Raw genomic sequence first — 12,822 nt, 5'->3', positions numbered from 1 at the left:
AGTTCATTTGTACTAAAGTGACATGGTGGTTTAAAATTCAATGAGATAAGCACCATCCTTGATCATTCATATATTGTTTTGAATTTGTCCTTTCATTTACATCCACAAAAAACAATGCGTCCACGAACAACTGGTATTTCACAGTTTGCAAAGTACATTGTACAACATGCTGCATTCAAAGTAGAAATGCAACAAATACCTTCATAAAGTATTCATTGATGTGCTATTCTAGTCACCTGGTCTATTCAATTTCATCATCCTGCTATGTAAGGCATCCTTACATAATATCTTGCTTTGAAATTTGCCTATCTCAGTGAAAGGTCATTTGACCAAAATTGTCCATGAAGTAACCACGAACTGGTCTATATGCCCCATTTACTTTTGCTAACCGGTCTACCATTTCTTCCAAACCCAACCTCTTCATCAAATCCTCCAACTTCACACCACTCATTACAACACCACTGCTCTTTCTATCTTCTTCAAAGTGCCCTTCTTATTTTCACTCAAACACCCATATCTCACTCCCATACATCACCAATCTCACACAACTCTTTTTAGAACATCATTCATTTAATATTTGAAAGAAATCATTTTCTGTGTCACAACTCTCCATTTCCCCTCTATTCCACCATCCCTCACACATTTTAGGGGGCTCTTTCCAAAGAAGAAAACACAAGCAAAGAACATTTATACCATTTAATGATAATTTTAATGTTACACATAATCATTCTACATGTACTTGAACAAACTAACAATCATAGTTTAACAAAGAAATGTTGCCGTATGAAAATAATATGTACAGGAAAAGATTATTTTCCACAACTCCATACAGAGTACCTTCGACTGAGATAGACATTCCAAGCAGTTGGGCTCTACAGTTTTAAAAACTTTGAAGTTATTGTAAAACGATGCAATACACCGACAAGGGTTCCTATACTTAGTCAACATTTCATTAGAAAATCAGATCCAATAGTTCTTATGAAATATATTTGAATATTTGATAATAGAAATATGATATTTGTAAAGGAAAGGACTTATTGCAAATATGTGACTTGTGCCATTTTAGATTCCAATTTCAAAGGTGAACATGTTGCATCCGGAGTCAAATTGATTAAGTATAGTGATAATAATAATTGGCATTAATATAGCACTTTATCAATCTACGACTGCTTAAAGTATTTCACAATTATTATTACCTGGTCAATGGATTAATAGCATTTCAAGCAGTCTGTTATGCGCACACTTACTAATTCAACCACAATGACTGTTGTTTTCTACTGGTACCCAATTAGCACCTGGGTGAGAGTGGCAAAGTGTGGATTGACGCCTTGCCAAAGGACGATAGGCCATGGTGAGATTCGAACACACGACCCTCTGATTACAAGGCGAGAGTCAGAACCGCTACACCACGGTGCTTCCACAATATTAACAGTATTCTAAGGTTTTTAGAAAGATGGACACAAAATTTTCAGTTTCAGGGGAACAAGTCCTACGGCGCATAGGAGAGCACAGCATTGGTGTAGAGAATATCCTGCGTCATGTGCCACCTTGCTAAATCTAAAGCCTACTCTTAATATTTGGTATAAATTCAAAGACAAATCAATATCTTTTCACATACCCAGAATGTGTGTCAATGTACTATTCATTTTACAATAAACACATTTACCAATAGGTTGAAATTATGCCATTTTGTGGTAGTGCCATTGTTGAATTCTTATTCATTATGTACCATAACAACCTGACTGTTGGTAGGGGGGTGACTTGACATTGATCCTGCAAAGTTTGCTCAGGTCTAGATATCCCAGAGAGCATAGGGTTAGAGATAGGATAGTAACAGAGATTTTGGTTCAGAATAATTCCAAGATAATGATTGGGGGTTATTTAGTTATGGAGGTTGAATTTTATGTTTGGTTTAATGTGCAAAATTTTTTATCGGAGCGAATGGAACCACTAGGGGAAACCATTACAATAGTCATTTTGAAGGGGTTAAAATCAATAATGCTACTTCAAAGATACCATGTTGGATAGTCTACTGAAAACCTGTACTGACTGCACAGAAATATTTTAGCGCATTGTGTTACAACTGGTAATGTGGCAGCGATGCCCAATGTTACAACAATTCATTACTGACACATTGAAATGAATGTTTTGACTTCACAATCTGAAAGATGTGACTGGGCTTACTGTTAGCGCTCTGTCAGGCTAACGACGTCACTGTGCGGTCGGCACTGATCAATAACAACTACATGTATATTCATCCATATTTGTATGAAATCGATATAAATATAAATCTTTCCAGCGTGTGATTCATCATGAAATAAAGAAAAAACTGTGTAAACTTCACAGGAACAAGAAACACTTCCTAGTTGTGTCCAATGGCATAAATGTTAGAACAAAGCAGTTCAAGAAAACGTAAATTCATTCAGTAACTGGTTGAACAAATTTCCATCTGCAGAGGAACTGGTGACTTTGTTTTAGTAATCTGTTGGAGTTGTGGGATGCAAAATACAACAAGTAACAAAGGAATACAGATATTAACTGTTGTTTTCTACATCTCTGCTATGATTGCCTCAATGTCTTCTTTTGAGAACATCTGGAAATTCTTCTGTGGTGTGATGGTTGCTACCTGAAACAAAGAAAAGTGAAAATAAAATGTGATGAATACAAAGTTGCCAATACAGTTAATTCTGCATATTATACTAAACTTGCTTTCAGACAGCGTAATCGTAAAGAGTTTAGAATGACTTGGCTTAAAGTCATACTTGAGAGCCAATAGGCAGAGAATGTAATCTCATTGATGAATACACATTAGTGTCTGCCCCAAGAGTCATCTGACCATGTAGTGATATGTTCTATACTGCATGCACCCGAAAATTCAAGTGCAATTTTAGGTCACACTTATCTCATTGTGAATTACCACTCCCCCAGTAACTCATAACATGTATTATTCACCTCTTTTAAGTCACTGGCCTTATTTCTTTTTCTCATTTGTCCTACCACTGCTGCTGCTACCACTACTACTACCACCACTACTTCTACTTCTACTACTACTACTACTACTACTACTACTACTACTACTACACTACTACTACTACTACTACTACTACTACTACTACTACTACTACTACTACTACTACTACTACTACTACTCCCTACTACTACTACACTACTACTACTACTACTCTACTACTATACTACTACTACTACTACTACTACTACTACTACTACTACTACTACTACTACTACTACTACTACTACTACTACTACTACTACTACTACTACTACTACTACTACTCTACTACTACTACTTCTACTATACTACTACTACTACTACTACTCCACTACTACTACTACTACTACTACTACTACTACTACTACTACTACTACTACTACTACTACTACTACTACTACTACTACTACTCCCTACTACTACTACTACTACTACTACTACTACTACTACTACTACTACTACTACTACTTCTACTACTACTACTACTCCCTACTTCTACTACTACTACTACTACTACTACTCTTCTACTACTACTAACTCCTACTTCTACTACTACACTACTACTACTACTACTACTACTACTACTACTACTACTACTACTACTACTACTACACTACTACTACTACTACTACTGCTACTACTACTACTACTACTACTACTACTACTACTACTACTACTACTTCTACTACTACTGATACTACTCCCTACTACTACTACTACTACTACTACAACTACTACTACTACTATTACTACTACTACTACTCCCTACTTCTTCTTCTTCTACTACTACTACTACTAACTACTACTACTACCACTACTACTACTACTACTCCCTACTTCTTCTACTACTACTACTCCCTACTTCTACTAGGTACTACTACTACCTACTACAACTACTACTACTACTACTACTACTACTACTACTACCAATACTACTACCAATACTACTACTACTACTACTACTACTCCCTACTTCTACTACTACTACTCCCTACTTCTTCTTCTACTACTACTACTACACTACTTTTACTACTACTTACTACTCCCTACTACTACTACTACTACTACTACTACTACTCTACTACTACTACTCCCAACTACTACCCACACTACTACTACTACTACTATTATTAATTGTTTGATATCTTTATTATATAATTGTAGTATATACATGCAGAATGGAAGGGGGGGGGGTATTGGGATGTGATTTGCTTGACATGGCAAAGTCACATGTTGGACCATTGTTCTTAAATTTGTATTTTAATATTCTTAATCTGACCTGGATGGAGTTTGGGAGGAAGACCAGCGGTTACAGTAACTGACTCGAGTTAACCTTTTCAATACCCAGGCAACCTCTTCAACTCTCATCCATGTCTTATTTTCATTTTCATGCAACATGCATTGCTGTAATTGTTCATCTTATTGATTTGTGTATATATATATATGTAACTCTTTTTCTTTTGAAATGCAAAATAAAATAAATGATATTAATAATAAAAACCACTACTCACCTCTACATTTGTTGAGCTAAGTTTTTCCTCCATGACCTGTTTGAGTACAACCAGTGATTCCTTGCATGCCTCTTTCAATGTCATTGACTGAAATAAGTGAAGAAAATACATTTTATGAGTAAGATTGCTTAACAAACTCTTTCTTAGTGCAGCAAACAGCTTTGAAAGGCAGGTCAAACTATCATGACCATGACATTAATTGCTACTTAATTAAGCAGTTTTTTATCAACAAGTGACACAAGGCTCCTAGGGGGGTGTTCATAAAGCTATTTTTAAAGTTTGACAACTCAAACATCTCTTTATGAAGAACAAGCCAAATGGGCTTCTCAGTCATTTAAAATCACACTAGCTTAGCTTAAGTTGAATAATGAAATGGTATTGATTAGCGTGACTTCTAACACACATTTTAATGCAAAATATATCATTAAACAAAGTGACATATAAAATGCAGTCAAACAATGTGAGGAAAAAATGACAATATATATGCCAGTTACACATTAAGTCATATATACGACTTTATGACCTATTCCTAGGCCACCCCTCCCTTTTGAGAAAAAAAAGGCAGTACAAAACTAGAATGCACTTTAACACAACCTGAAAGGCACAGTGGCTCAAAAATATCAACTTTCCTTACATTATATACTGATAAACAGTATGAACATAGAAAATAAAGTGTGTTCATAAAACTAAGTGTGGAATCAGACGTCGGGTCCACACAGTCCTCACCTTGTGATAGAGTTCTTGTAATTGTGATTGAGCACCTTCTGACCCTGATCCAATAGCTTTGGCATCAAACTGAAGGAATGTACCAGAAGGATCCATGTGATATCTGAACAAAAAACAACATTCAGATGTCAAGATAAAAGCTTTACTCTCATGCTCTATTAACAATAATTGTTTTAACTGACAGAAAACTTGTTGCAATCTTTTTACCAACATTTAACTTAGCAACTGACAAAATGTACCATTTAGTTAACTTTTTTTACAAGGGCAAATATATAATCGAATTCAAAGGAGAGATCATGACTGACCTGGTACATAAATACAGGCCATTACTGAGATCATAGTAACACCCAACAAATTGGTTTGTGCACTTGGAACTACCATAGTCCACTTTTCAATTAGTCTTGTCAACAGACTCACGCTACCTTTAAACAAGAAAAGGTGACTTTAAATAGGCCCAATAATTCTATTATAAATAACTGGAAAATATAAAATCACGAGCAACAGATACATTATCAAATACTTACAAAACAGGTCCTTTCTGATCGATACCCGCAAACAATAAGGCTACTCCAAAAGGTCGACTCTGTGTTAGCAGAGATAGAGGAGGAGAAAGAAAGCGTATGGCATTAAGAGATGAATATATATGAATAACTGGTAATAGTAATTTTTAGTGTTGCACATACTATGTAAAAAAAAGAAAATAACCCAATCTAACAAAACAAAAAAGTGAGATAAGTGAGATTTACTGAGAAAGGGTGCATTTATATTTAATATTTTAAAGAAAAAAGCATATTGAAACTCGCAAATTAAAATTTTGAATAAAAATGCCATCATGGAATACCATTAATGTGTAATGGGATTAAGAGAGTGCTAGTCTACCAAGCCAGGAGCTGAAAACCACATTGTGCAATACTCAATGTGGATATGCACAGAGTCAGGCGAAATGTTATAAACCATAAATGCATTTATGAGTGATGTGTGATTAAGCTCCCCCATAAACTGCATTTTGACCTCGGCACATTTCACAATTCACTCTGAACTCATAATCTCTATCAGCATTCTAACAAAGATGTGCAATGGCTTGGACCAAGTCTAGAACACTGGAATGTCAGAACGGATTCCAAATACATCTTTCTTGTTCCAGTTTCAGCAATACAATTCATCTATTTCTGAGAGTAAAACATTCTGTTTACATACCATTGCCCCTACTCCTGCCTCATCATCACCAAACTGTAGAGCAAGGTTAGATACAGCTTGAGTTACACTCTCTACAGACATCTTCTCATTGTACGTAAACCAGTGACTCTGAAAATTCAAATTAGTTGGAAAAAAGAGAATGAAATCGTGAACTCACTTGAGGCTGACCTCAAGACTTTCCAGTGCATAATATAGATGTACATGTAGCTCAATCTGAAATAGTACGAAGTCTTATCAGCAGTAAGATGAAATCACTGCAAAAGTTGGAAAATAACACACAACTATTTGTAAATAAATTGCAGGCAAACTTGCAAAGGTTGGTCTCAGCAAAGTTAAAGGTACATTCACTTGATACCTTCATCTATGTTCTTTTAGTCATGTCAGTCAAATATCTATTCTAAATATCTAAATCCGAAGATGTTTCATCAGCCAAAGAAGATTCAAAGATACCATATTGAAACAATTTAACATTTCAAAATGGCAATGACAGGAATACTGAGTTCAATTAGATTGGGGTTGGAATTTAGGACTAAGTTGAGTACTTGGGCAGAGATTGAAGAAAATGCTTTTGGGGTAGACAAATGGTCCAAATTCTCAAGTTCTAACAACAAAAAAATGTTTTAACAAATGGAAGAGATCTAGTACAATTTCATTTTTCTGTTATCGTATTTTGAGAGCTGTGCTGGTAACTTGTCATCCTTACCTGTGCTTCAACTCTTGCCCTGTCAATCATAGTCCGAGAATCTGCTATAAGACCGCTCATGGCACAACCAATGTGGCTGTCAATCTCCACGATCTTCTCGATACTTGTGGCTTCCATCAGAGGTGATGTCACTCCTCTCTCAACAGCTAACACAATGCCCTCACTGGTCCTGATTCCAATAGCTGTAGATCCAAGCTACAAACAACACAAAGGTGGAAACATACATAACAGTGCAGATTGCAGATGTAAAATCTTTATATATCTGGCTAGAGATTTATTGCATCTGATTCATAAACAATCAATCCATTGTTTATTTTTTATTTTGTTAATTGCAATATCCTTTTCATCCTCTTTTCATATGTTCATTCTTAAAAAAAATATTCTCAATCCTCTTTTAATCTTTGTCTCTTTGATCCATTTTCCTTTTAATCACTTTGATTTAACTATGTTTCATTACAAGAAGAATAACACGAATCAATGCTGTGTACAAACCTTAATAGCTTCTATTGCATATTCCACTTGAAAAAGACGTCCCTCAGGAGAGAACGTGTTGACTCCCCTGTCAAAATAAAAGTATGGAAAAGAGAAAGTAGAGCAATGTAAAAGATGGTTAGAAACAGTATGCACCAGGAGGGGAAAAGTTGATTAGGTGTGAAAACTGCCCCTGATTTATATATGCTGACAAGAAAAACATGGTTGATCCAATAACGTTTATTCCCTTTCATAGCTGTATAATGAACTCCTGTTCTACAACCATCCATAACATTTTCTGTTGACTTTGAAAGTTTCCATCCAAAGCAAACTCCGACACAAAAAATCTTTTGGATATCTTTATGTAAAGTATGACACATATATATGTACCTGTTCATTGGTTCTTATTCATTCTCTTGTGTACCAAAGGCAACTACCTACATGCCAATTTTCTACAGGAAATAATGTCCAGATCAGCTACATTGTACTCAACACAATGACATAGCGGTTAGTTTTAGTCATGGCACCTATGACAATTGTACTATTATTATTATTTTATTTGGCAGAATATCAAACAAGTCAAATACAATGATAACAAATAGTTGTTACAATAATACAGTAACATAAAAATAATAAAACACTGGATTCACCTGGATGAGCTGCCAGGTATTGGGCAAAGTTAACCAAATAACTATAGTCCGGGGACTAACCCATACCCCATCCACGTAAATCCACTGTAGTATTTTTCATGCGAAATAAACATAGCATAAAATTTCGTTCAAAGTTACATAATATAACAAACTGTTCAATTACTCAGAATCAAAACATAAAATCATACAAACAAGTATCAATAAATGCAGACCTCTGAATCATATAAAAATGAACATAGGCCTATTGTTCGGAATGTGATAAAAAAAAAGTATTACCTGAATAATACTTTACATACCTGTCATATTCTGATCTGGTCTGGAACATAGTGAAATGAGAATGTTGACAACACTAAATCCCTGTTGGAGGAAACAAAAACCAATGGAGTAATGTGATGGACAGCAGCACTTTTTTACAAGAGTGGGCAAATCTTTCATCTGTTTTATGTTCATATTTTTGGACCACACATAATTTTCATATACTCTTTTTAATTTTCTGGCACCAGACTGCTCTGAATTATCAATTTAGCATGGGCCATGGCAAGACATGTTTAACTCCCTCGATCAAGTGGGAACTATTCTCAAAGCTTCAGACTATGGAGTAGGGTTGCAAAGGGCTGGAAAGTTATCATAAATTTTATTTAAAAATTTCCAGGGAAAGTTTCATGCATTTCAGCTGCCAGGAATTTGGAAGAATTTTTTTTTACACAAACTGCTAAATTCTGTGTTAAAACAAAATCACCACTAATATCATCAGATATATTGCATTTCCCATATGAATTCAGATTTTCCTCATGCTCTAGATTTAAGTTGTTCAGGGTACAACAGAGCCAAGATATTTATTAAAATGTAAATACATTATAATCTACAAGTATATATCTTTTCCAAATGTAGCATATTGTAGAACACAAATATACAAAATTAATATCTATTCAACATGAAATAAAGCCCAGGGAAATGTCATCGCATTATTGGCATATGATCATTTTCTTAATTAAAATCCTAGTTTCTATGAGTGTCAAGGGCTTTTAACTAAGAAATTGTCTCCCATTCACCAATTCATCATAACCTGCTAGGAGAACACTATATTAAGAGCCTAGGGCAGCCTTGTTGGAACACCTTGTTCATTGAATGAGTGCACTCAGTCAGACTCATACATCGCATCATATTCATAATCATTGACTAAGTCCCGGAAAGAGTTCCATAGGCACCCCCACCAAAAATAACAAAAGATTGTTGAGACTTCCGGTGCATTCACTTCAGATTTTTCTATCATTTTTTTTCACCTCGTTTTATCTGCAGTCAAGACCTCTTCCCGGAATTTCCCACTATATGCTAGTGAGAAGCAATGAAACATGAAGGGGTATTTTAATGATTATCAGCCGATAGTTCGGCTAGTCTTGACTCACAGACCCTTTACTGTCTAAACAAACCGACGTCTATGGACAATTACATGCACTAGATCCCTAATAGAACATATATGATGGGGGAGTGGAAAAATATCAGATCCTGCTCAAAATTTGACGGAAAAAAGCCATATTTGGTATTTCCACTCCCCCATCATATGTTCTAGGCCTAGGGCTAGATATACTATTCTCAACCTTCTCCATGTTTTTATTTTCAATTTTGGTGGGGGTGCATATGGAACTATTGCCTAAATCTCTGACTTCGGCTCAATACAATATTGCCACAGTCACAGACGAGTCTGTTCCAAGGCATAGCATTTTTATCTTAATGAGAAAAAGACAAAGGAAGCCGCTTCAAAGCATAGCATTTTCTTCCTATTGAGAGAAAAGGAGAAAAAAAATCCGCTCCAAAGCTTCACATATTTTTCGTTACGCGGTTCTGGCCGCATTGATCCGCTACAATGAGCTGCAATTTTGGTGAAAAGCGGCCACAGAGCAATGTCCGACCATACCATTGCCTCTGCGCATATGCACTCACAAGCAGGCGACCCGTTCCAAGGACCCCCGTTTTCACAAACATTTGTAGTTCCAATTTCCGAAGGCCTTTCTGAGAACCCTCTTTTTTACAATAAGCCTGCTCCAGAGTGCGCGTTTTTTGTCTCGCCCACAGCACATACCTACCACTTTTTGATCGAGTACCCCCCCGGGTCTGTGAATACTGAATGTGATCATGAATTCATGCCCCATAAGTAGAGGCGCTGGTCCAAAATTTGGGATTGTCCCCAAAAACAAGGATATCCTCATAAACCAAGACAAATCATGTCTTGATAAATTGAGACTCTCCTTGTTATGTTTATGGCGACGTTTTTTTTCACTCCCCATTTTTTTTTACCTTTGATTGAGTTCTTAACACCAGGTGTCTACAAAGGAGACTACTAGGGCGTGAAACAGGCCGCCTTTCACAATCTCATTCAAATTTACTGAAAGCAGCGCTAATCCATTATGCGTCAAAATTTTATAACCACAAAAACGACAAATTGATATAGGCGTAAATATTCATAATATCTGAATGACACGCGCCTTAAAACCCAAGCGAACAACAACAACAACAGGCCCAAACGAACAACAACAACAACTTTCACTTCCCCCTACAGGACAAAGACAGCAATTACGAGAATTGAGAATGCTAATAATAGATTCAGTAAAAGTTCCCCCCAGTTCACCGTCAATTTTTCATGACTTACCGTCTTCCAATAAACCTATGTATGTTTACATTGACTAGCAGTGTTGGCACTTGAAAGGTGAATGAACTTATCTAGATTTCTTGTGTGACGAAATCCTCAAAAATTGAGACAATCCCTGTAAGTGTAAGTTAAACTGGGACAATCCCAATTTTCTGACCAGCACCACTCATTCAATGAACAATTTTACACATTACATATACATGCTCCATCAATAAACTTAAGTTAGACTTAAATTCCGGCCCCATTCACATTTGGTTCACGTAAAATCATCGTAGATATAGGGTGATCAGAGAGTGATCATATCCTGCTAATATAAAGTAATAATTGTACAATCTTCCTTGCGGTGGCGTTGGACGAATGAACAATTTACATACGGATTATTTTCCAACACAATTATTCGTGTGTGGGACTGTACTGAGACTAGGACTATGACCTAAAGACAAATTAAGCCAAAACTGAGGCATCATGATTGTTGATATCTCCTTCAAAATTTCAATAAAAGGCTATTTTTCCACTCAAAGCAATTTCATTCTAATCTTACCGTCGTTTAACTTGAAATGAGCAGGCTTAGAAACCTCTTTTTTTGCTGAGCAGTCTTCGGCGGAAGTATGTTGTGTAGCCGTTGCATTGTGGGATATTTATTTTACATGTTTGCGATTCGGGGTAAAAATTGACGTCACGGGGTGTGGTCCCTCTTTTTGCACGGGAGCGCATTATGTGGAATTGCACATAGTATGTTCATGTAGAGTAACATTGAACATTGAAATTGAGTGCATCCTGCACATTATGTATTTTTAGTTGACAGTGATCATTCCACATGGCATGATATACGTAATATCGGTTGAAAATATGTTCAAACGAGAAGACCTTTATACACCCTGAATCATCATTGGTATAGAAATTGGCAATGTCTTCGTTACAACAAGGACAGACATAACAGCATTTTTTTGCATGGTAGCATAACCTATCTTTGTACATTGAAATGGATGTAGAGACTAGTATTAGCGTTCAATAGTCAATGGTCATGACACACTAGAAAATATTACTGCAGGTCTGGAGGATTTTACATTTCGAATTCCCTGCAAAGCAAGGTCATAATCACGACGACAGCCTGACTGAATGGGGGAGGGGGGGGGGGCGGGCCCGGGGCTTATCGAGTGGGCTTCGGTCCCCCAAAAGGGAAGCTTGATATGTACGAGTAATTCCGGGAGGGGGCCAGATGGCGTGTAAAATCATTCCCTCCCCACTTTCAAGACCAATCATCATCATCAAATGTATAATGTGAATCAATTAAAGTGATCAGTTGGCCTAATTTTGTATTCGACTGAAAACGCAAAATTTCTCATCGGTCGCTCGCTCCGGCGCTCATTCTGACAAGAGTCTGATCGTGACAATTCAACCTTATACTTATAGGCAATTTATTGCAAACTAAGTCTTCATGTCAAAATATCCGAAGTTGTCAGCTCGTGCTTCTGTACCTAACCGAGAGTGGTTTAAGTTCTTGATCCCGTCCCCTTCCCCTCTCTTCCCATCAGGCTCTCCCTCACTCTCAGTCAAAAAAAAAAAAATAGCTCGCGCTTCGCTCACATTAAATTAGTGAGGTTCATATCCTCTCCGTAATTTTACTTCATCGGTTGAACAGTACTTAAAAAGTTCCCTTTCGGGTCAAGTAGCCAATATACAAAATTTCAGCTAGCACTTCGCGCTCTCATTATCTGTATTAATTGAGATACACAGCTTGTTCAATTATATATACGTAATCTGGATTTGTTTTTTTCTATAAAACGTATGGAAATGTTAAGTTTCCAGCTCGTGCTTCGGTACCGAGAGTGGTATGATCTCAAAAGAAAGAAAAAAAGAAAGTCTGAAAAGAAAGAAAAAAAAAACAGCTACCGCTTCGCTCGCAT

The 12,822-nt window shown here is 36.4% G+C and overlaps 1 protein-coding gene across 1 annotated transcript; it reads right to left on the bottom strand.

The window, feature by feature from the left end:
• Positions 1 to 695: 695 nt before the first annotated feature.
• On the bottom strand, positions 696 to 11,562 carry LOC121411830 (proteasome subunit alpha type-5-like). The gene is made up of 9 exons (XM_041604702.1): positions 11,457 to 11,562; positions 8,565 to 8,625; positions 7,640 to 7,706; positions 7,148 to 7,342; positions 6,445 to 6,552; positions 5,772 to 5,830; positions 5,248 to 5,350; positions 4,522 to 4,608; positions 696 to 2,626 (listed from the first exon to the last, which is right to left on the bottom strand). The coding sequence occupies exons 2-9, from the start codon at positions 8,591 to 8,593 to the stop codon at positions 2,549 to 2,551; spliced, it is 726 nt and encodes a 241-aa protein (XP_041460636.1). The 5' UTR covers positions 8,594 to 8,625; positions 11,457 to 11,562; the 3' UTR covers positions 696 to 2,548.
• Between the last annotated feature and the right edge of the window lie 1,260 nt (positions 11,563 to 12,822).

This window comes from Lytechinus variegatus, chromosome 3, assembly GCF_018143015.1.
Source record: "Lytechinus variegatus isolate NC3 chromosome 3, Lvar_3.0, whole genome shotgun sequence".
In the NCBI taxonomy this organism is placed as follows: Eukaryota; Metazoa; Echinodermata; class Echinoidea; order Temnopleuroida; family Toxopneustidae; genus Lytechinus; species Lytechinus variegatus.
Note: the sequence above shows the minus strand (reverse complement) of the source record. Positions and strands in the feature narration are given on the sequence as shown.